Source organism: Choloepus didactylus, chromosome 4 (genome assembly GCF_015220235.1).
Source record: "Choloepus didactylus isolate mChoDid1 chromosome 4, mChoDid1.pri, whole genome shotgun sequence".
NCBI lineage: Eukaryota > Metazoa > Chordata > Mammalia > Pilosa > Megalonychidae > Choloepus > Choloepus didactylus.
This window is the reverse complement of record NC_051310.1, coordinates 56,555,746-56,578,559: the sequence shown is the minus strand read 5'-3', so window position 1 is coordinate 56,578,559 and position 22,814 is coordinate 56,555,746. Positions and strand designations below refer to the sequence as shown.

Below are 22,814 nucleotides of genomic sequence, written 5' to 3'. Positions count from 1 at the left end.
CACACAAAAAGTTTGTTTGCAAGTATCAGAGAGACACTAAGTCTGCTAAGATTTGAAGAGCCAAATTCTGGGAAGAAAGAAGACTCATTTAAATAAGCTAATTATTACATGCTTCTTTTCCCCCTTGGGGCATGGGACAAGATGTTAGAATCTGGACCGAGAATTGGATTCTAGGAGCTAGAGAAGACATGTGAGCTTTTGGCAGTCCCATGAAGCTGGAGAAACAAACTAGAGACCAGCTGTTCAAGAAAATCAGGAGTTAAAGAATCCAAGATCTTGGAGAGATGTGGACCTGAAATTGTACTTGTTTTTCCTTCAAAACATTTACGATTAATATATGTACAATAAGAGGCTATAAAGGCAACCAGAAAGCTGCTGAAAACAATACAGAGTCTTAGATCATGTTGGGGAGACCAAAATTTGAGTTCAGGAAGAAGGCACACTAGGAAATATCCTAGAATCTTGGTTGGGATTCCTGGGAGGCCTACATTCTAGGAATGGAGGTGAACCAGAATTAGATCAAAACTTTTAAAGACAAAACAAGTTTTGAGCAGAGCAGATCCTGACTGGGTTGAAGCTTTTATACTGCCTGGCAGAGAAGAGGGTGTATCTTCTTTAGAGGGATATTATCCAGAACCTCTACAATTTTTCATGCACAATATTTGGCGTTCAAAAAAATTACCAATCATACCAAGAGAAACAGACTCTCTAGAAAAACAGGCCAAGAAGTGACCCAGATAGGAATGATCACACATTTGACTTAAAATCAATGACAAAATGGGGAGTTTCACTAAGAATAAGAATCTGTAAAGGAATAGAATCAAATGGAAATTTTAGAAATTAGAGAAATACAACTGAAATTAAGAATTGATAAATGGGTTTAACACAAATAAGACACAAGCAAAGAGGGCATTAGTGAACTGGACAGTAGGTAAGTAGCAAATATCCATAACGAAGTATGGAGAGAAAAAAGATGGCAAATACAAAAAAGAGTATGAGATATGTGGGACATGGTGAATAGGTCTAACATATGTGTACTTTGAGTTCCATAAGAGAATAAGAAAGAATGGGCAGATGAATATTTGAAGAAATAATGGTAAAGAAATTTTCCAAACTCATGAAAGACATCATGTCACAACTAGATGTATTATAATAAAATTGCTGAAAAACAAAGGCAGAGAAAAATTCTTAAAAGTCACCAGAGAAAAAAGATATCTCTAAAGGAATAACTATAAGACTGACAGCTAATTCTCAACAGGAATGATGGAATCCAGAAGACAATGGCATAACCTCTTTAAAATGGTGAAAGCAAACAATTGTCACACCAGAATTTTATCCTGAAAAAAACTTTCAAAATTTTAGGGAAGAAAAAGACATTCCAGATAAATAAAGAACCAAGCATCCTTATCAGAAAGATAAATAACAAAATTTCAAATATTGGTTAAAAGGCATGTTCCGGTTTGCTAATGCCACTGTTACGCAAAATACCAGAAAATGGATTGGCTTTTATATAGGGGATTTATTAGGTTACAAAGTTACAGTTGTAAGGCCATGAAATGTCAAAATTAAGGCATCAACAGGATGATATCTTCACTGAAGAATGGCCGATAGCATCCAGAACACCTCTGTCAGCTGGGAAGGCTCGTGGCTGGTGCCTGCTGGTCCTTTGCTCCTTGGTTGTGTTTCAAAATGGCTTTCTCCAAAATGTCTCTGGGTTTCTGTCTTTACTCCTCTCTCTCAACTTCTGTGTGTCCTTGCTTCTTCCTCCTGGAGTTCTTCTTTCTAAGCATCTGGGCATTCTCTTTTAGCTTCTCTGGGGCAAACTCTGGGCTTCATCTCTTAGCTTAGCATCTCCAGAGATCTTTTGTCTGCATCTCCAAGTGGCTCCAAGTGTCAGTCTCAGTGTCGGCTCTTGAGTTCTCTTAAATAATCCAGTGAATAATCAAAACCTACCCTGAATGGGTGGGGTCCACACTTCCATGGAAATAATTTATCAGAGTTCTCACGCACAGTTGAATGGGTCACATCTCCATGGAAACACTCAATCCAAAGTTCCACTCAACAAGATTGGGTTAAAAGATCATGGCTCTTCTGGGGTCCATAACAATTTCAAACTGGCACAAGGCATGAACAGGTATTTCACAGAAAAAACACACATGATAAATTAGCATACAAAAAGAAAAAGAAAATAGAGAGTCAAAATAAAACTATTCTGACCTTCCAAATTACATTTTAGTAGTTTATTAGGTCTTTCGGATGGATGAAATAATAATAGATTCTATTCCAGACCATGAATAATGAAGCCAGGAAGATAGAGCTTTATCTTTTTGTTTTTTAAAATAAATTTTATCACATCTACTTTACAGAGAGGAAACACAGAGTCAAAGAGGTTAATTTAGGAAGGAGTAGAACTCATTTTACTGCCCATGATCTCAAACCATTTTTCCCTATGACTCAATTATTACTAGGAAAAGGCATGGTGTGATATTGGTCCCTGATCTCATGGGGTTTACATTCTAAGGGTAGGAGATAGACAATAAACAGGCACATGATAAGTATTTCAAGAAAAATGTAGAAGGTAGAAGGATAAAAACACATGAAATTATCTTTTTTTGTTTGTTTTATTTTTTGTTTTTTTTTAAGATTGTATTACTTGATTTTATTTTACAGTAGGTGGTGGGCATGAAACAATACCCCTTAATAAAGCTGACAATTAGCTTCACTCAGAACATTTTTAATGCACATCAAAAAAAAGTATTCACCTTACAAATTGTTCTGCAATCCAAATATGCATTAGCTTGGAAAACAATGTTTAGAAAACAAAAGCCAATGTAAAAAGACAGATTAAAACAACTAGAACAGTACAGGTTTTATATGGCTCTGATTTTACAGTTTTCTTACTGCATCATCAATGTCAGAAATCTGTTCCTTCAACTGGCTCCATTGCTCGGGATTTAAGGAAATACCTGTTCTTCCTGGTTTCATTTCATCTTCTGGATCCATCCAATATTCTCTAATGTCAATTAGGACTTTCTCTTTAAAGTCCAGGACACTGACATACCTCATTTTTCCAATCTGAAACATGTTATCATCTCTGCCGCTGCTGCTCTGCTTGGAAGATGACGGGGCTCTTGAGGTTTCACCAGTCTTTTGCTTCTTTACAGGTTTTTCTGGAGTAACTTGCTTTTTCCTCTTTAACTTTTTGTCAACTTCACTATCAGAATCACTGCCAGATGAGCTTGAAGAAACAAGTTCCTTTGACTTAGGCACTGCTCTGCTCCTGCAGCCTAACTGCCTCCTGCTCGCTTGCTCTCTCAAGACTGACCTGAAATTACCTTTTTAGATAAACTAAATCTAAACTGATCAGGGGTCTCCTCTTGGTGGAGGCAGTATTTGAGCACAGATATAAATGATTTGAAGGAGCAAGCCATGTAAATATTTGGGAGAAGGGCATTCTAAACTCAAAGCAAAAAGACCATATGAGTTGAGCAGAGTGAGTAAAGGAGAGTAAGGTTGGGGCAAATAATCTTAATAAGCTATGGTGAGGACTTTAAATTCTGCTTTCAGTGTCATGCATTCATTGATGGACTTTGAACAGAGAAGTAAAAGGATCTGACATAAGTTTTAAAATAATTACTCTGCCTTCTACTGGAGAATAAAAGGGATTAAGAGTAGATCCGGAGACAATATTTAAGAGGGTGTTATGTTAGTCCAGGTGAGAAATGGTGATGTCTTGGACTAGAATGGTAGTGGTGAGTTACTGAGAAATGGCTGTATTTGGAATATATTTTTAAAATAAAGTCAACAGGATTTATTGATAGCCTGTTTGTGTGGGATGAGAAGTGAGGGCAATGGGAGTATACAGCTGGCCACCTAACATAATTGTAGGGTGGAGTGTGGCCCGGAAAGGTTTTCTGCTCTCTCCCTTTATATATCCTAGTTTCATACCTTCTTTGGCTAATCCTGACTTTCTTACTTTTCTGACTTTGTGAGGATTTTTTTTTTCTCTTTTAGGAATTGCCACCTGCCTGATCCTGGCCCATTGACCTTGGGACTAGAGCTAGACCTTACTACCAAAACTGATCATCCAAGGTATAACCTCCTTGCTACGATATCTTTAGGATCATCTGTGGAACCACAGATGTCAGGGATACAGTTACAGCAACTCACCAGGAAGCCACCTCCATCCTCTCACTGGCACTGTAGTTTGACATAACCAGGAATGACCCCAGCCACTCTGGGGACACTCAACGGATCTCCAGTTTAAGGCTGTCAAGGTCCACCCATGGAGCCAAGAGTAGGACTGGTTCTTCCCAAAGCACATGGTGTAGGTAGATATCTCAATGAAAATTAAAGTTCTCTGAGGTCTGAGTGGTCTGAACAGAAAAATATCCAGCAGATGAGGGGAGAACGGCAGCATGTTTAAGACACAGGCAGGAAGTAAAGTACTTTGGGACACCTGTGGTCCATGAACAATGACACACCCAAGATCAATTATTGGGTGAACATGATAATAGACAATCTATTCTGAGCTTATTTATAGTTAGACATCTTTAAGGACACATACTTAGGTATGTGGGTAAGTCAGGGCTAGTTCTACCAAGGAACAGAAGCTTCTAAAAAATAATGCCCGTGTTGATTTTTTTTTCAATTCATTTTAGAAAGAAGTCATTTCTCTTTCCAAATTGATGGCAGGACTAGCCCTGCTTTTGGTTTAAAGATCAGAGTTCAGAGATGGGAAATGGACTGGTCTTACCAAATACCACATTGCAGGTCATGCTATGTTAGAGCCAAAAGCGATCTCAAAGGCTATTCAGTCCTATCCTTCAATTTAATGATGGTGCATAAAGGCTTAAGTAGAATTCTAGGTACAAAATTACATATTCATTTGAAGACTTATTTAATCTCTCAGTATATATTATATGGCTATTTGAGACTATCATTTGCTCTGAATGCTATGTCCATGTCTGGATGAAAAATATTTATTGAGTACCTATGGCATATCAGGAGCTCTTTGTCTGATAATACAGGGGTGAACAAGACAGATAGGGTGTTTGCTATCAGAGTCTAGAGCAAAGAGATGGAAAAGACTCAAGTTAATCACCAAATAAATAATTTACAAATTGTTGATGAGTATTAATAAAGGAAACCAAACAAGGTATAAACTCATGAGAAACAGATAGGCACTATTTTAGATAAGAAAGAAGAATTCTCAGAAGAATGAGTAGCTCAAGTGGTTTAACTCAAGGCAATCTGAAAAAATCTCAACAGGCCTGGTTCAGCTCTAGCCCCTGAAAACATTTCTGCTTCAGTCCCTGGGGACAATTCAGGTCTGGAAATTGGGGAAGATCCTCGAGTTATTCTCTTGTCTTAACTTTTCTCAGGTCAGTGATTCCCTGAGCTACTGGGAGTGTCACCAACTCAGCATGGCCCAGGTTATGGAGACAATAACCAAGATTGGAGTAAGAATATGGAGGATATTTTCAGGGTTGCATGGACGGTTGTTAGGTTGTACACGGCACAACTTGTAAGGGTCACTGTTCACATAGACTAAATTGAACAAAACTGTACATGGTGGCCTTAACTGTTTGACTTTGACCAAAACAAAGTTTTATTTTATTGTGATTTTTCCCCTTTAATTTATTGTATGAAATAGAATGGGTTGTGGTGGGAGTGGAATAGTGGTAGAGGACATGGATTTGAGGAAGACGGTAGATTCTGTTTCGGTTTCATCTAATCTCTTCCCTCCAGTTAAACTCTCTTGGTGGACTGCAGGGAGGGAGCACCAGGACATTCAGGTTTCAGGAACTTTAGCTCTTATGTGTCCAAACACAATCATCAGTGCTGAACTTGGAGTCTGAATGCCTTATGGGGCTCTTTACCAGCTCTTTCTCTCAGAATAAAGTCAGAAACTTCATGCTGTTGACACATTTCTAATTAGTATGGATAACTTGGAAAGCTTTGAAATCATTAGGGTCTTCCTCCTACCCCCAACCTAGTGATAATATGTATCTACTCACATGACCTTAGCCTTCCCTCCCCCTCTTCTCCTCCAAGTTGAAGCTACCTAAGCACAGACGCTCTGATGCATTCGAGACTTTCGGAGCCCCTAGAACGCAGCCTTACGTATAGTAGGTGCTCAATGCTGTCCATCCCATCAATGAAACGGCAATTCCCAGAACCCATGTGACCATGAGTCAAGCTTCGTCAACTGGGGCCTCTCAGAAAGGTTTGCCTCCGGGTCATCCAGCAAACCAATCCTGTATCTCAGAGTTGGCAACCATCTGGGGGCCCCCAGCTGGCTGAGTAAAAAATCCAGCGCCAGGGTCAGGTGAGGCTGGAAACAGACTGCCCTAGGAACTCTGCCTGAGTTGGGGTGATAGACTAGGATGGGGGATACTTGAGACTCCTCTTCACCACCAGTGGAAAGGCTCTGGACATCTCATGAGCTTCACCCTTCCAGCGTGGCCAGGATCCTATCCAAGCATTTGTTTTTCAAAGGGAAATCCTACTTTTCTCTGCTTTTCGTTTTCAGCCTTTTGACTCAGAAGGACTGTCTATTCTGAATCAAAAACATACTGAGTGACCTTTTCCGAATGTGCCCATAGCCCACAACTTTAATACAAATCAATTCCTTAGCTAGCATGAAAAACAAACAAAAATAACTTCCCAGGAAGGTGAATGCCAGAGGGCGATATAAAGGGCTCTTTGGGTACTTTCAATGTTCAGTAGTTGGTCTCTTACTAGGGTAAAACAGTGGTTAGCTTGATGGCTTCTGAGCAGTTTGTGGGGGATTGTGTACCAGGTTTCAGCAAAACACCGTCATGAGACTAAGTGCCCAGTGCTTTGCATGTAGGGCAAAACAGTGCTGGTGTACGGTGCACAGCCACGAATGCTGCAGACGCTTGCTGTTTGGAAAGAATTGCAGTGCAATTAAAAGACTTTCTGAGGGTTGGCAATAGTGTTAATTCCTTTGCCATTTTATATGAGCAGGAGGATTAATTAGCTTTGGCTTTATGGAGTTATATCTAAATGCATATGTTTTGGGTTAGATATTTCTTTTTACTAGATTAGTCAGACTTGTTCCCTACTGTGAAGGTCGCCTCTTGGGACTCATTTGTGCCTGCCTGATTACTTCTCTTGTTTGCTGCAGTGTGTGATCCTGGCTGACACCAGCACCATTTACGGCAAGACTGACTCTGTCCTTACCTCACACTATTGCCTCTGAGGAAGAGATGAAAAGGAAAATGGGTAGGGATTTAGAATAAAGGGGGAGACTAGGTTGCAGTTTCCTTTTGTTGTTGTCAATTTCTGCAAATGACTTTTTAAAACAGTCTTATTTTCCCAGTCACTTTGCCTTGATTTATCTTTGTTTTCACACATTTGTAGGAGAGACAAAGAGACAAAACTCTTTGCAGCACAGACATCTTTTTTTTTTTTTAATTAAGATTGTTCACATCCCATACAATTATCCAAAGATCCAAACTATATAATCAATTGCCCATGGTACCATCCTACATCTGTGCATCCATCACCACAATTATTTTTTTTTTTGAATTTTTAGAACATTTTCATTACTCCAGAAAAGAAATGAAGACTAAAAAAAAGGAAACTTAAATCCTTCTATATCCCTAACCATCCCCCTCCATTATTGACTCATAGTATTGGTATAGTACATTTGTTACTGTTGATGAAAGAATGTTAAAATACTATTAACTGTAATATATAGTTTGCAGTAGGAATACTTTTCTCCACATATGCCCCTCTATTATTAACTTCTAGTTTTAGTGTCATACATTTGTTCTAGTTCATGAAAGAGGTTTCTAATATTTGTAGAGTTAATCACAGACATTGCCCACTATAGGATTCACTGTTTTATACATTCCCATCTTTTAACCTCTAACTTTCCTTCTGGTGATATACGTGACTCTGAGCTTTCCCTTTCCACCACATTCACACAGCATTCAGCACTGTTAGTTGTTCTCACACAGTGCTACCATCACCTCTGTCCATTTTCAAACACATAAGTTCACCCTAGTTGAACATTCTGCTCATAATAAGCAACTGCTCCCCATTCTTTAGCCCCATTCTATATCCTGATAACTTATATTTCATGTCTATGAGTTTACAAATTATAATTAGTTCATATAAGTGAAACCCTGCAGTATTTCTCCTTATGTGTTTGACTTATTTCACTCTATATAGTGTCCTCAAGGTTTCATCAACCCTATTTTTTTTAAGATGGCTTTTTTCACACCCCATACATTCCATCCTAAATAAACAATTGATGGTTCTCTGTATATGTATTCACCACCCTTACCACTATCTATATAAGGACATCTCCATTTCTTCCACCAAGAAGGAGGAAGAGTCAAAGAAGGTAGAGAGACAAAAGGAAAAGAAAAAAGAAAGAAAAAAACAAAACAAAATATGACAGTTAAGAAGCAACAAAAGGAAAGACAGCATTAAACTAAAGTAGAGTCAGACAACATCACCAATGCCAAGAGTCCCATACCCCTCCCTTGTGTTCCCCTCTTACATGCATTTAGCTTTGGTATATTGCCTTTGTTACATTAAAGGAAGCATAATACAATGTTTCTGTTAATTATAGTTTCTAGTTTGCATTGGTTGTATTTTTCCTCCAATACCACCCTATTTTTAACAACTTGCAAGGTTGACATTCATTAATTCTCCCTCATGTAAAAACATATTTGTAAATTTTATCACAATTGTTGAGCACTCTAGGTTTCACTGAGTTATACAGTCTCAGTCTTTATCTTTCCGTTTTTCTTCTGGTGTCCCACATGCTCTTCACCTTCCTCTTTCAACCATATACATAGTTATCTTTGTTCAGTGTACTTACATTGCTGTGCTACCATCACCGAAAATTATGTTCCAAACCTCTCATTTCTGTCTTTTCCTATCTGTCTGTAGTGCTCCCTTTAGTATTTCCTGTAGCACAGGTGTCTTGTTCACAAACTCTGTCATTGTCTGTTTGTCAGAGAACATTTTAAACTCTCCCTCATATTTGAAGGACAGTTTTGCCGGATATAGGATTCTTGGTTGGCGGTTTGTCTCTTTCAGCATCTTAAATATATCACACCACTTCCTTCTTGCCTCCATGGTTTCTGAGAAATCTGCACAGTCTTATCAAGCTTCCTTTGTATGTGATAGATCACTTTTCTCTTGCTACTTTCAGGATTCTCTCTTTGTCTTTGATGTTTGATAATCTGATTAATAAGTGTCTTGGTGTAGGCCTATTCAGATCTATTCTATTTGGGGTATGTTGTACTTCTTGGATCTGTAATTTTGTCTTTCATAAGAGATGGAAAATTTTTGTTGATTATTTTCTCTATTATTGCTTCTGCCCCTTTTCCCTTCCCTTCTCCCTCTGGGACACCCATGAAATGCACATTCATGCATTTCATTTTGTCATTCAATTCCCTGAGATGTTGCTCATATTTTTCCATTCTTTTCCCTATCTGTTCTTTAGTGTGTAGGATTTCAGGTGTCTTGTTCTCTAGTTCCTGAGTGTTTTCTTCTTCCTCTTGAGATCTGCTGTTGTATGTCTTCATTGTGTCTTTCATCTCTTGTGTTGTGCCTTTCATTTCCATAGATTCTGCCAGTTGTTTTTTTGAAACCTTTGATTTCTACCATATGTATACCCAGTGTTTTCATTATACACTTCACCTCTTTTGCCATATCTTCCCTAAGCTTTTTGAATTGATTTAGCATTAATTGTTTCCATTCCTGTATTTCAGTTGAAGTGTAAGTTTGTTCTTTGTCTGGGCCATAACTTTGTTTTTCTTAGTGTAGGTTGTAGCTTTCTGTTGTCTAGGCATCTGGTTTCCTTGATTACCCCAATCAGGTATTCTCAGAAGGGGGCAATATTCAGTATCAGGTCTTTCTGGTGGTGTGTCTTAGAATATTTAGACACTCTGTGAGGTCTCAAGTTGCTGTGCTTTTCCTAATATGCCCAGCAGGTGGCACCTGTCAGCCTGTAGCTCCTGACTGGTGTAAGGAAGTGTGGCCCCCTTAGTCCTTAGTTTCTGTTTTGGCTGTTTTCCCCCAAGATCTGGAGCCTGGTTCTGAATGGGAGGCCAGTAGTAGGGCTTGGTGCCACCTCTTTCTTCTTAGGGAAGATAGACCCCCCTAGGGCATTTTTATTGGCATTTAAATAGGTTCTTTATCTCTCTGACTCTGCTATCTCCACCCTTGTCTGGGTCAGGGAGCTGCAAACTGAAAATGGCTGTAGCTTTCTCCACTGAGCTGCCCAGGTTGAGAGAGAGGAAAAGGGACAGAAAGCCTCCCTTCAAGGTCAGTCCACACCCGGCCCCCCCCCCCCCCGCCCCAGCTTCACCAGCTGGCCAGAGATAGCACCCAGTCCTCTGGGCTTCCCCTCCTGGCACAGAGAAGTCCACTGGCTCTTTAAGGTCAATCATCACTAAAAGCCTCTGTCTGCTTGTTGGGGATTTGTTGCCTGTATTGTGCAGCCCACTTTGTTAATCAAAACCCCAGTTGGAGCTGGACTGAGGTATATTCGCTTGTTCAGAGAGTGCTGCTTTCTATCACAGCGAGGTTTTGCAGTTCAGGCTCCTGGCTCGGGTCCACAGTCTTTACTTTCAGATTTTATGGTGCAATTTCAGGCATTCCTCCCAATCCGGGTTTGTGTATGATGTGTGGACAGTCATGTTTGTCCCCCAGCAGTTATTCCAGATTATTTACTAGTTGTTCATGGTTGTTTATTAGTTCTTCCAGGGGGACTAACTAACTTCCACTCCTCTCTATACTACCATCTTCTTTCTCCCACAGACATCTTTTTAAAAATTTTTTTAGAGAAGTTGTGGGTTTATAGGACAATCATGTCTAAAATACAGGATTCCCATATACCACCCTATTATGAACACCTTGGATTGGTGTGATATATTTGTTACTATAAATATATATGTGTGTGTGTATATATATATATACACACACACCATATTTATATATATATAGTACACTTTTATAATTGCACTATTAACTATAGTCCATGGTTTAACTTAGGGTTACTATTGTGTTATGCAGTTCCATGGCCTTAAAAAAATTATTTTTTTATTCTAATAACTTATATACTACCTAAAATTTCCCATTTTAACTACATTAAAATATATATTTCAGTGCTGATAATTACATTCACAATATTATGTTACCATCACCACAATTCATTACCAAAACTTTTCCATTGTCCCAAATAGAACTCTGTACATTGTAAACCTTAACTCCTTATGCCCAACCCTTGTCCCCTGGTAACATATATTCTAGATTCTGACTCTATGAGTTTGCTTATTCTAATTATTTCATATCAGTGAGCTTATACAATATTTGTCCTTTTGTGTCTGACTTATTTCACTTGATGTGATGTCTACAAGGTTCATCCATGTTTTCACATGTATCAGAACTTCATACCCTTTTATGACTGAATAATATTCCATTGTGTATAAATGTCACATTTTGTTTATTGATGGACACTTGGGTTTCTTCCACCTTTGGCAACCGTGAATACTGCTGCTATGAGCTTGGTGGGCCAATATCTATTCTTTTGGGTCATATAGAACTGTCTTCCACAGTGGCTGCACCATTTTGCATACCTACCAGCAATGAATGAGGGTTATACTTCTCCACATTCTCTCCAACACTTGTAATTTTCTGTTTTTATTTTTAATAGTAGCCATTCCAGTGGAAGTGAAATGTTATCTCATTGTTTTGATTTGTATTTCTCTAATGGTTGATGATGTTGAACATCTTTCATGTGCTTTTTGGCCATTTGTATATATATTTTGGAAAATGTCTATACAAGTCTTTTGCCAATTTTTAAATTAGTTTGCTTTTTTTTATTGTTGAGATGGAGGATTTCTCTATGTATTCTGGTATTAAACACTTATCAGATATGTGGTTTCCAAATATTTTCTCCCATTGTGTAGGTTGTCATTTTCCTTTCACAGTAAAGTGTTTTGAGGCACAAACATTTTTAATTTTGATGAGTTTCCCTTTATCTATTTTTTATTTTGTTGCTTTTGTTTTGGCTATAAAGTCTAAGAAATCATTGCCTAACACAAGGTCTTGTATTTGCTTCCCTATGCTTTCTGCTAGTACTTTTATAGTTCTGGTTCTTATAGTTAGGTCTTTAATTTTGAGTTGTTTTTTGTATATGATGTAAGGTAGGTATCTACATTCATTCTTTTACAAATGGAGATCCAGTTTTCCTAGCACCATTTGTTGAAGAGACTATTCTTTCCCAAATGATTGGTGTTTGCCCACTGGTGAAAAATCAGTTAGCCATAAACAAGAGGGTTAATTTCTGAGCTCTCAAGTTGATTCCATTGGTCTATATGTCTATCCTTGTGCCAGCAACATGGTGTTTTGATTACTGTGGCTTTGTAATAAGTTTTAAGATCAGGAAATGTGAGTCCAAGTTTGTTCTTCTATTTCAAGATGGCTTTGGCTATTTGGGGTCTTTCACCTTTCCATATAAATTTGATGATTGGCTTTTTCATTTTTGCAAAAATGGTTGTTAGACTTTTGCTTGGGATGGCACTGAATCTGTAAATCACTTTGGGCAGAAATGACATCTTGACAATATTTAGCTTTCCATTTTATGAACATCAAATGCCCTACCATTTACTTAGGTCTTCTTTGATTTATTTTAGCAATGTTTTGTAGTTCTCTTTGTATGAGTCTTTTACATCCGTGGTTAGATTTATTTCTAGAGATTTGATTCTTTTAGTTGCTACTGTAAATGAAATTATTTTCTTGATTTCTTCTTCAGATTGTTCATTACTATTGTATAGAAACTACGCTGAATTTCTTGTATCCTGCCACTTTGCTGGGTTTGTTTATTAGCTCTAGGAACTTTCTCGAGGATTTTTCAGAATTTTCTGTGCATACGATCATGCCATCTGAAAATAGGGTCAGTTTCATTTCTTTCTTTTCAATTTGGATGCCTTTTATTTCTTTTCTGTGCCTTATGTCTTTGGCTAGAACTTTCAGTATAATGTTGAATAACAGTAGTGACAGTGTTCACCCTTGTCTTGTTCCTGATCTTAGAGGGAAAGCTTTCAATATTTCACCATTAAGTAGGACGTTAGCTGTGGGTTTTTTAATATGTGCCCATTATCATGTTAAGGAAATTTCTTTCTATTCCTAGTGCTTTAAGAATTTTTATCAAGAAGCAGTGCTGCATTTTGTCAAATGCCTTTTCTGAGTCCTTTGAGATGATCATACTTTTTTTTTTTTTTCCTCTTCATTCTGTTAATGTGGTGTATTACATTACTGGATTTTCTTATGTTAAACCAGACTTGTACACCTGGGATGATTCCTACTTGATCATGGTGTATAATTCTTTTACTATTCTGTTGGTCTCGATTAGCTAGTATTTTGCTGAGAATTTTTGCATCTACATTCATAAGAGATATTGGTCCATAATTTTCTTTTCTTGTAGTATCTTTATCTGGTTTTGGTATGAGACTCATGTGGACCTCATAGAATGATTCCCTCCTCTTTAATTTTTTGAAAGAATGTTAGCAGGATTGAGGTTAATTCTTGAAATGTTTGGTAAAATTTCACTGTGAAGCCAATTTGTCTTGGCTTTTCTTTGTTGGGAGGTTTTTGATTACTAATTCAATCTCTTTTCTAGTTTTAGTTTGTTGAGAAATTCTATTTCTTTGTGAGTCAGTATAAGTAGTTTGTGGGTTTCTAGGAATTTGTCCATTGCATCTGAGTTGTCTAATGTTTTGGCATACAGTTGTTCATAGTATCTTCTTATAGTCCTTTTTATTTCTGTAGGGTTGGTTGTAATTTCCCCTTTTATTTGTAATTTTAGTCATTTGTATCCTCTCCTTTTTGTTCTTTGTTGGTCTTGCTAAAGGTTTGTCTATTTTATTATCTTTTCAAAGAACCAACTTATGATTTTGCTGATTCTCTCTATTGTTTCTTTTATTCAGTTTTTCTTTTACCTCTGCTCTAATCTTTTATTTTCTTTCCTTCTGCTCATTTAGAGTTTAGTTTGCTCTTCTTTTTCTAGATGCTTCATTTTTGAGGATAGATCTGGGAGCATCTTTTAATGAAGCTCAGAATCATCTTCTAGAGCTACCTATTCATTGCTCTTCAGAGTTCAAATCTGAGACCACGAGGTTCCCACTTCTTCCTTCTGTCAATTAAGCCATAATTAGTAGAATAGTTTTTCTTAGGTACTTTGGTGACTTTGGAAATATAGAATATTCCAGAATATTCTCTTTCTTCTTGCTGATGGTAATTAGGATTGTCTTACTCATCTCTCAGCACTGGGCCTAGCTCATAGAGATGTAGAATAAATGCTTGTTGAATGAATAAATGTTTGACTTGTACTTCAGCCACCATCTGAGACAGTGGTCCCCAATTTAGCCCACATGAAGTTTACCAAGATGGCTTGTTAACAGGGTTATTCTGGGCTCCAGTCTCCTGAGTTCTGATTTGGTAGGTCAGGAGAAGTTTCCAGGAATCCATATTACTAACAAATACCTTGATGCACTGTGGACTTCACACACTAGAGAAAGTAAACTGCTCTGGGGAATATGGCTTTCAGAACTTTAGAAGAAATTTCTCTGAACCAGCTTAGGCTCCTTCCAATTCCATCCATGCAAATGGCCTTCTTCCCTGGCCCCACACGAATGGCTCCTTACCTCCCATGTCACTCTCTAACCTTCCAGTTTCCTGACCACTGGGGCATCCACTTTGCTCCATATCAGATTCTTGCTGTTTCTCTGGAGCTCCTGAGAACAGTGTGCCTGGATCAGACTGCTTGGTCTTGCTCTGTATTTGCACAAGTTCACTGAGTGGCCAAGATGCCTTGTGCAGATTTTTTTTGGCTTAGGTGAACTTTCTAGGCAACTGTGCTATGTCTTTGACACAAACAATGGAGTAAGGTTCATAATATTGGCTTAGGTGGTATTTTGGTTTGTTAAAGCTGCTGAAATGCAATATACCAGAAACTGGTTGGCTTTTACAATGGGGATTTATTAGTTGGCAAATTTACAGTTCTAAGGCCATGAAAATGTCCAAATTAAGGTATCAACAAGAAGATACCTTCTCTGAAGAAAGGCTGCTGGCATCTGGGGTTCTTCTGTCAGATAGCAAGGCACATGGCCAGTGTCTGCTGGTCCTTTGCTGCTGGGTTTTGTTGCTCCCAGCCCCTGTTCTAAGCTCTCTCCAAATGTCTCAGCCTTCTATCCTCTCATAAAGGACTCTAGTAAAGGATTAAGACCCAGCTTGAATGGGCTGGGTCACATCTCAATTGAAACAACCTAATCAAAATGTCTCACCCACAATAGGTCTGCACCCACAAGAATGTATTAAAATAACGTGGTCTTTTCTGGAGTACATAACAGCTCCAAACCAGCACAGGTGGATAAACGAATGATGTATTTAAACTTCTTAGGAGTATTTAAACAGTGCAGGGTACACAACAGATGCTCATTACATTTTAAATGTTTTTCTCTTAGTGGATTATAAAGTTCATGAGGTCCGGGACCGTGACCGATTCCAGGGAGTTACTGAACCAAACTTTACCTCCTGAGGACTGGCATTCACCTGGAATTTAGGCATCAGTCTAACACAGTTATCTTAATTTGCCAGAGCTGCTGTAAAAAATGCTATAGACTGGTTGGCTTAAACAACAGGAATTTATTGTCTAACAGTTTTGGGGACTAGAAGTTCATCAAGGAATGGGCAGGCAATACATTTTCTGAAGTCTGTAGCATTCTGGTGATGGCTTGTAGGTGATCCATAACTCAATCCCTGCCCCTATCACATGGCCATCTGTCTCCTTCTGTCTCCTACTCCTCCTGTGTCCAAATTTCCTCTGCTTATAAGGACTCATCATACTGGATTAAGGTCCACCCTGATTCAGTTTGTCTTCATCTTAAACTAATAGGATCTTCATAGATCCTATTTACAAATTAATTCATTCACAGCACCAGGGGATTAGGATTTGGGCATGTCTTTGTGGGGTACATGATTCAATCTCTAATAATAGTCATAGCACAACTACATAGCAAAACCACAGGGATGCATCAAGAGGACAGTTTTTAATAACAGCTGATGCCTGCCACTGAAGGTGTTAATAATGGGATATGGGGGAGGAGGGACGCTATGAGCAAAGACCTTCCAAGTAGGCCTCATAAGTAGCTCCCAGAAAGAAAAATGTTGTCTTGACACTCAAAAGCTGGGGAACCTTAAAAATACCCTCCTTGCCTCCTCCTTCCACTGCAGGAACATTAAAGGCATTTTGTAGCAGACAAACTTTGTTGTCCTCATTAGAGATTTTTACTTTCTATAATAGCACAAATGTGTGCAGGAGAGAACAGGAGCAGAAATAGCCAGACAATAAAAGTGTAGCTGAAAAAGAATATACTTTAAAATCTAAACTCTGTGCAACTGCAGAGACCAAGACTTCCCTCTAATTTGCCAACCCTGATTCTCTTGTCTACTTGGTGTGATCAGTGGCACTGCTAGAAGAGAAACCTTGAAGACGTCATTTCAAAGCCTGTGGAAAAGCATGAAGTCCAGGTGTAATGAGTAGTTGGTCTGCAAATCACCAGTCAGCCTAAGAGTGGCTTAAACTAAAATAGGATTCACTCTTAACAAGGAGCTGGTGGTTCATAGTTCTAGCCTTTGTTCAGCAGGATGACCCTCCAGGTTGGTGATTGTTGGGGATTGAATCATGTCCCCCATAATGACATGTTCAAGCCTAATCCAGGGTCCCATGGGTGTGAATTCATTTGCAAATGTGATCTTTGGAGATCCTATTTAGATTAGATAAAACTGAATCATGGTGGCATTAATTGATTGTGACCTGAATCCTTATAAGGAGAGGAAATCTAGACAGAGGATGACTGAGCAGGAGGACTAGAAGCCATGGGAGGAGACAAGAGGAAGCAGATGGTCATGTGATGGAGGCAGAGATTGGTTGCTGGCAAGCCACCAGCAGAATGCTACAGATTTCATAGAAAGCATGGCTAGCCCATAACTTGATGTTGAATGGAGACAATAAATTACCGTTGTCTAAGCCAACAAATCTTTGGTATTTGTTACTGCAGCTCTGGCAACTAAGACAGTGATTCTTTAATTCTTTTAGCCTTTTTTGTCAAGATCACAAGACAGTAATCAGAACTCCAAGGTTTCCATTCCACCCAACATGTTCCAAATAAGAAGGAAAGGGGTAGGTTTCCTTTCTCTACATCTCAATCTCCCCCCTCTTCCTCTCTCCCTTCCCCCTCCCTCTTTCACCCAGGAGAAAACTCCTTTTCAGAAGCTTCCTGAGATCACCTCTCCTTCTGTTTGGCCAGAGCTGAGTAACATGTTTACCTCTGAACCAATTGCTAGAAAGGTCTATGGAGTTACCATTTTGATTGAGCCCAGTCATGGCTCCTTCCTGGAGTCCAGAGAGATGCTCCCTTTCTGAGCTTGTAGCTGTCTGGATGATAACAGGAGTTAATAAGCTGAGAAAAAAGAGGAAAGGCTGTTGGGAGGGAGGTCAACAGTATCTGCCACCCGAGGTAAAGTGGCTGGGTTGACCTCACCTCAGGTACTCTACTTCCTTGTTTGCATTTTATCATTTAATTCACTCTAAAGAGAACTTGTGTTCTTTTAATGTTAGCGGGAGAAAAAAAGCAATTGGAAAAGGACAAGAATTAAAAACTTCAAAGAACATAAAAAATTAAAGCTGTCCTCACTGTCGTTATCATCACCATCAATCCATCCATTCCTTGCTATACTAGCAGTAGAAAACCACATCCACTCAGCTGGCAAATAATTTTAAAGCCCTCAGATAGGATTCTAAGAAGCAATAACACTGAAGTTACTAAACTCCATACTCATGAGAATTGTTAAGTAACTCCAATCATTTATGAAATTTAGTCTAGTGGGGACATAAAATCGATTTTTCAAACATTTATATTCATTATTTAAATGCTTTTTTCCCAGACCTGGCTGTGAAAAACACATAGAAAAAATCAGTTTTTCTTCGCGATATTTTGAGACTATGAATATGTCAAAATTTATAAATATTTTAAATACTTTTTAGAGCTATAAATGTTATGTAACATTCTTCTCTTAAAGTAACTGAATCTATTTACTTCTTATTTGAATGGAAAGCTTGACATTTTCTACATAAAAAGTGTTTTTATTCATTAAGAGGCATCAAATAAAGACAGAAAAGAACTGTGACGGACTATTTTTAACTTGTAATACTTGTTAACTTGTTTAACTTGTTTTCAGTTCCTGCTGCTGTTCTCTGGTGCTTTTGGATAGTGCTCATGGCTTGCAGGGCCGACAGAGGCCAACCCGTGTTGGGAATTTGCAAGGATAAGGAGGATCCTGACTTGTGGACCGTGTTTGACCTACTAAGTGGAGATGTGTGGTGGCTCTGCTTAAGTCATGTGCTATGTTGGGAGAGACCCCATCCAGGTGGTGTGGCACTTCCCACATCGTGAAGTTGAGAAGGGGGCTGAGCTTCATCTGGAACCATTGGTCTTTGCTCCACCCTGGGCATAGTCTTTTTGTTTTGCAACATGTAAACGGAGGCCATTGTCTAGCAAAGCTCTCCTAGGTGACTGCGTAGGCAGGGCCACCCCTTCTTTGACGGGGCAGACAAGAAAGGGTTTGGGCCTTGGTAAATGTATATTTTTCTCAAACTACTCTCCCCCCCCCAGACCCTACCCAAGCAAAGGTAGACCTACTAAAATTATTTTCATGGGATATGCCCAGGCTTCTCTTCTGGACTGTAGAGACTGCAAAGTTTGTGCTGAGCGTCTCCCTTCTTAGCAGCCCTGCCTTCTGATGAATTCAAATGCCATCAGTTGCTTTAATTGCTTCCTCATCTCCCACGCCTTCCTCAGCCCATCTGTCAATCACTGGATGTGGGGAACATCCATTTCAATGATGCTATGACTTTTTTTTTTTAATAGAGACAAAATTCACCTAACATAGAATTGACCGTTTTTAAGTGTAGAGTTCGGTGGCATTTAGTACATTCATAATGTTGGGCAACCAAGACCTCTACCTAGTTCTGAAACACCCCAAAAATAAATCCTCTACCCATTAGTAGTCATTCTCCATTCTCACCTTCCCCAGACCATGGCAACCATCTATCTGCTTTCTGTTTCTTTGGATTTGCCTATTTTGGACATTTCATATAAATGGAATCATACAATTTGTGACCTTTTGTGTCTGACTTCTTCTGTTTAGCATACTGAAGATGATAAAGGATCACCCATGTTGTAGCATGAATCAGTCATTCATTCCTTTTTATGGATGAATTATAATTATTATCATCCATTGCATAAATATACCATATTTTGTTTATCCATTCATCAGTTGATGGACATTTGGGTTGTTTCCACCTGTTGGCAATTGCTATAACTTTTTTCTTTGTTTACTTCCGGCAAAGGGGAGAGAACTACAGGCTAAAATCATTAATCATGACTCATGAGACTCTTGAAAGGTGCTGTATTTGTTAGGGTTCTCTAGGGAAACAAAACCAACAGGAGATGTGAGATTTTATAAAAGTGTCTCATGCAACTGTGGGGATGTACGAGTCCAAATTCTGTAGGGCAGTGTGCATGAGTCCCAATTCCATAGGGCAGGCAGCAAGCTGGCAACTCGGTGAAGGTCTTTGATGAACTCCCCAGGAGAGGCTGACTGGCTGAAGAAGTGAAGACTCTCTCTCTTCTCCCTTAAAAGTCTTCAGCTGATTGGATTAAATCCAGGTGACCAAATTCTCTCAATGCAGAAGACATGCCTTAATTGATGCAATCAGTCACAGCTGCAATCAATTGATTGATGATTTAATAAACAGGCATTCTGGTTTAATAATGAGCCACAAATGTCCTTGCAATAATGGTTAGGCCAGTGCTTGCTTGATCAGATGCCTGGGCACCATCACCTGGCCAAGTTGACACATAACCTAACCACCACAGGTGCCATTCTCAGTTTCTAGACGTTGGGTGGTCTGAGCCTCAACAGTCCCAGAAAAGTGTTTGCCTGTCTCTCTTCTACAGGCCTTTTTCTCATTTGGTCACCTGCCCACAGGGGTGCTCTTCCTGTATCATTAGGACTTACAGCCCCAGATGACTTAGTGTTGTCTTCACTGCATGGTAATCCATCTCTCTTGTATGTTGTCTTTCCTGTCCCTTAAACTTGCCCTTTTATTATTTTCATTAATCTCAGATTTCTCTAAGAATTCAGAGGTTCCCACACTCCAAGCACAGAACTAGGATTTAGAAGCTATTATGATATAAGCCCAGGAAAGTGGCCAGCTCTTTTTGATGTTTAATTTCCCTAACTTGAAAGCAGAGCCCATGAGAATGTTAAGCTGCCTTGTGGTTTTATAACTGTAAAGTGCTAAAAAATTACATGCAACATGGAAAGCCTAGGTGAGTGTGATTAAAAAATAAATAAATAAATAAAATACCTCAGCTGTTAGGCTCCCCATGGCCAATGGCGATAAATAACTGCAGCCCAGCTAGGCTTTGAATGATGGGCTATATAATTCTGGTTTGGGGTTCCGCTGACTTCACAAGTCATTCAATCTTGGTCTTAAGTTTCATAATGTCCCCAGGACCTGTGTTGGTGTTACAGCCCACAGCTGCCTAAGAATTCTTTTCTGTCAGTTGCATCAAAAGTGTTCCTATAAGGCGTTCCTCTGTACCTCCAGTCCTTAGGGCTAATGATATGTGTTTTGGCTTATTTTCCATGTAGAGATAGTTTAGGATCACCCAGAAGTGACCTTACACATTTAAAAGCCCTAATACGCTGACATGATTAAGTGATAATTCTTTAAATGTGCAGAATGTTTTTCTACCATGAAGCCCTAACAGGCCATGATGACATATGGGAAAATTACTACTAGGTGCACAGCATCTTTGAGGGCCTCAACAGCCTCTTGCTGACTGTGTCATTGATATGCCCCCTTCTAGTTTGTATCTGCAGCATTGCAAGACACAGACGATCATACCAGAAAGGAAAAAGTTTCATCTCTATTCTGGATGAAGGAAAAGTTTATCCTACCCCTCCCCACCAAAATGTGCCTAATTAATTTGAAACAAAAACCTGTAAAGTTTTCCTATTGTTATGGGGCTTGGCTCATCTGTTTATTCAGGCTTTTCCTGAGGCTGGGGTGAGTGACATGTTTGGGGGTGACAGAAGGTGCTCAGGGATGAACACAGGTGACATCTGGGTCAGTGTGTTTTAGGACAATGCCTGTTAGCCCAGAGCCTGTGGACAGACAGGAATGTTTTCACCCCAAATTTCTGTGTTGTTTTTATATGAAAAGGAACTCAGAGAAATCTCTGGCTCCAAAACTATGTTGCTTGTGACACTCCATTCCTGTCCACCCCTCCTATCAGTACCTCACCTCGATTTGCTTAAAAGCAAAACCAAGCTAACATTCTAACCCACCACCTCCCTCCATGTCAATCCCAGGGCACCTTTCCAGAAAGAACATGATGGCCAGGTCCAAGAATTTCAGGGCAAGTTGCTTTACAGGTCACTCTACCCTGGGACCTGGAGTGGAAGGAATGTGGGGCCTTGGGCCCAGGCTGATGCAAAAAGGTTAACTAGTATTGGAAAGAGGGTGGGGGCCTCAGCCAATAAACAGGTGGAAATGAAACTTGTTTTTGCTTCAATGGCATGATTAGATGAGGATATCTATGCTGGGAAGTCATGTACCTGTGGGGGCCTCACCCTGGGTTCACAGTGAAAGTATTATCCACCCCTACCCCATGTGCCTGTCTTATACAGACCATTGGCCCAATATTGCCCAGCAAAACCACACTCTAATGGTCCATTCTGGACAAAAGGAATTGATATAAGAGCAATATTTCCCTGTGATATGAGGTCTGAGGCCCTGAAGCCCTTAGACTTGGAGTGGAAGGAGACAAGGAAGGTGGGGAGGGACCCAGCCCCTGGCCAGCCCCTGCCCTGCTCCAAACCGTCTGTCCAGCATGGGATTCAGGCTGATTTAATTTATCCCTCCCCACCATGATCCTGTGGAGTATGGACTATGATCATCATTTTCTAAGTGAAGGAACATAGTCTCAGCTAAGTTAAGTTTATTTATTTCATCCCCTGCTGCTCATTGGAGGATTTGAGGTATTTAATAAAAATCCCTACCTTTCAAAAGGAAAACAAAAACTTGATTTTGATGGAGGTAGAGTGAAGGCAAAGCATGAAAGGAATGATAAGCCACCATGAAACGCACACCATGCTGGTAGGGTTGTTAGAGGCAGCCTTAAATCTGGGTCTAGGCTTCCTAGGAGTTAACACAGAAGGAACATAATTCATATTTAAAAAGTTAAGCAACTTAGTAAATGAAGGAGGCAGGCTTTGAACCCAGGCTTGTCTGATGCCAAAGCTTCTTCATTCATTCATTCGTTTATAGTAAGGTGGGACTTGTGCTGTTGTCTTAAATGGTGGCTGTTTTAGTTTCCAGGCTGCCAGGACAAATGTCACATGCTGGGTTGGCTTAAACAACAGATTTGGGTGCTGGAAGCCTTGCTTCCTCCCACGGTCAGCAGTATTCTGGCTGGCTGGCAATCCTTGGGTTCCCTGGCTTTTCCATCGCATGGCGAGGCCCTCTCTTTTCTCTTCTGCGTTCAGCTGATTTCCTGCTTCTGGCTCCTCTCCATAGTTTTCTCTCCATAAGGCCTCCAATTATAGGATTAAAATCCATCCTGATTCAGCTGGCCACAGGGTAACTAAAAATAACATCTTCAAAAGGACCTATTTATAATTTCACA

At 39.5% G+C, this 22,814-nt stretch overlaps 1 protein-coding gene across 1 annotated transcript in view; it reads right to left on the bottom strand.

Annotated features, from left to right (window-relative positions):
- Nucleotides 1-2,857: 2,857 nt before the first annotated feature.
- LOC119532632 (activated RNA polymerase II transcriptional coactivator p15-like) overlaps nt 2,858-22,814 on the bottom strand; it is a 144,315-nt gene continuing 124,358 nt past the window's right edge. Inside the window, exon 2 of the mRNA XM_037835043.1 lies at nt 2,858-3,325. Coding sequence (XP_037690971.1) covers nt 2,887-3,325 — 439 coding nt within the window. The 3' untranslated portion in view covers nt 2,858-2,886. The remainder of the gene's footprint in view (nt 3,326-22,814) is intronic.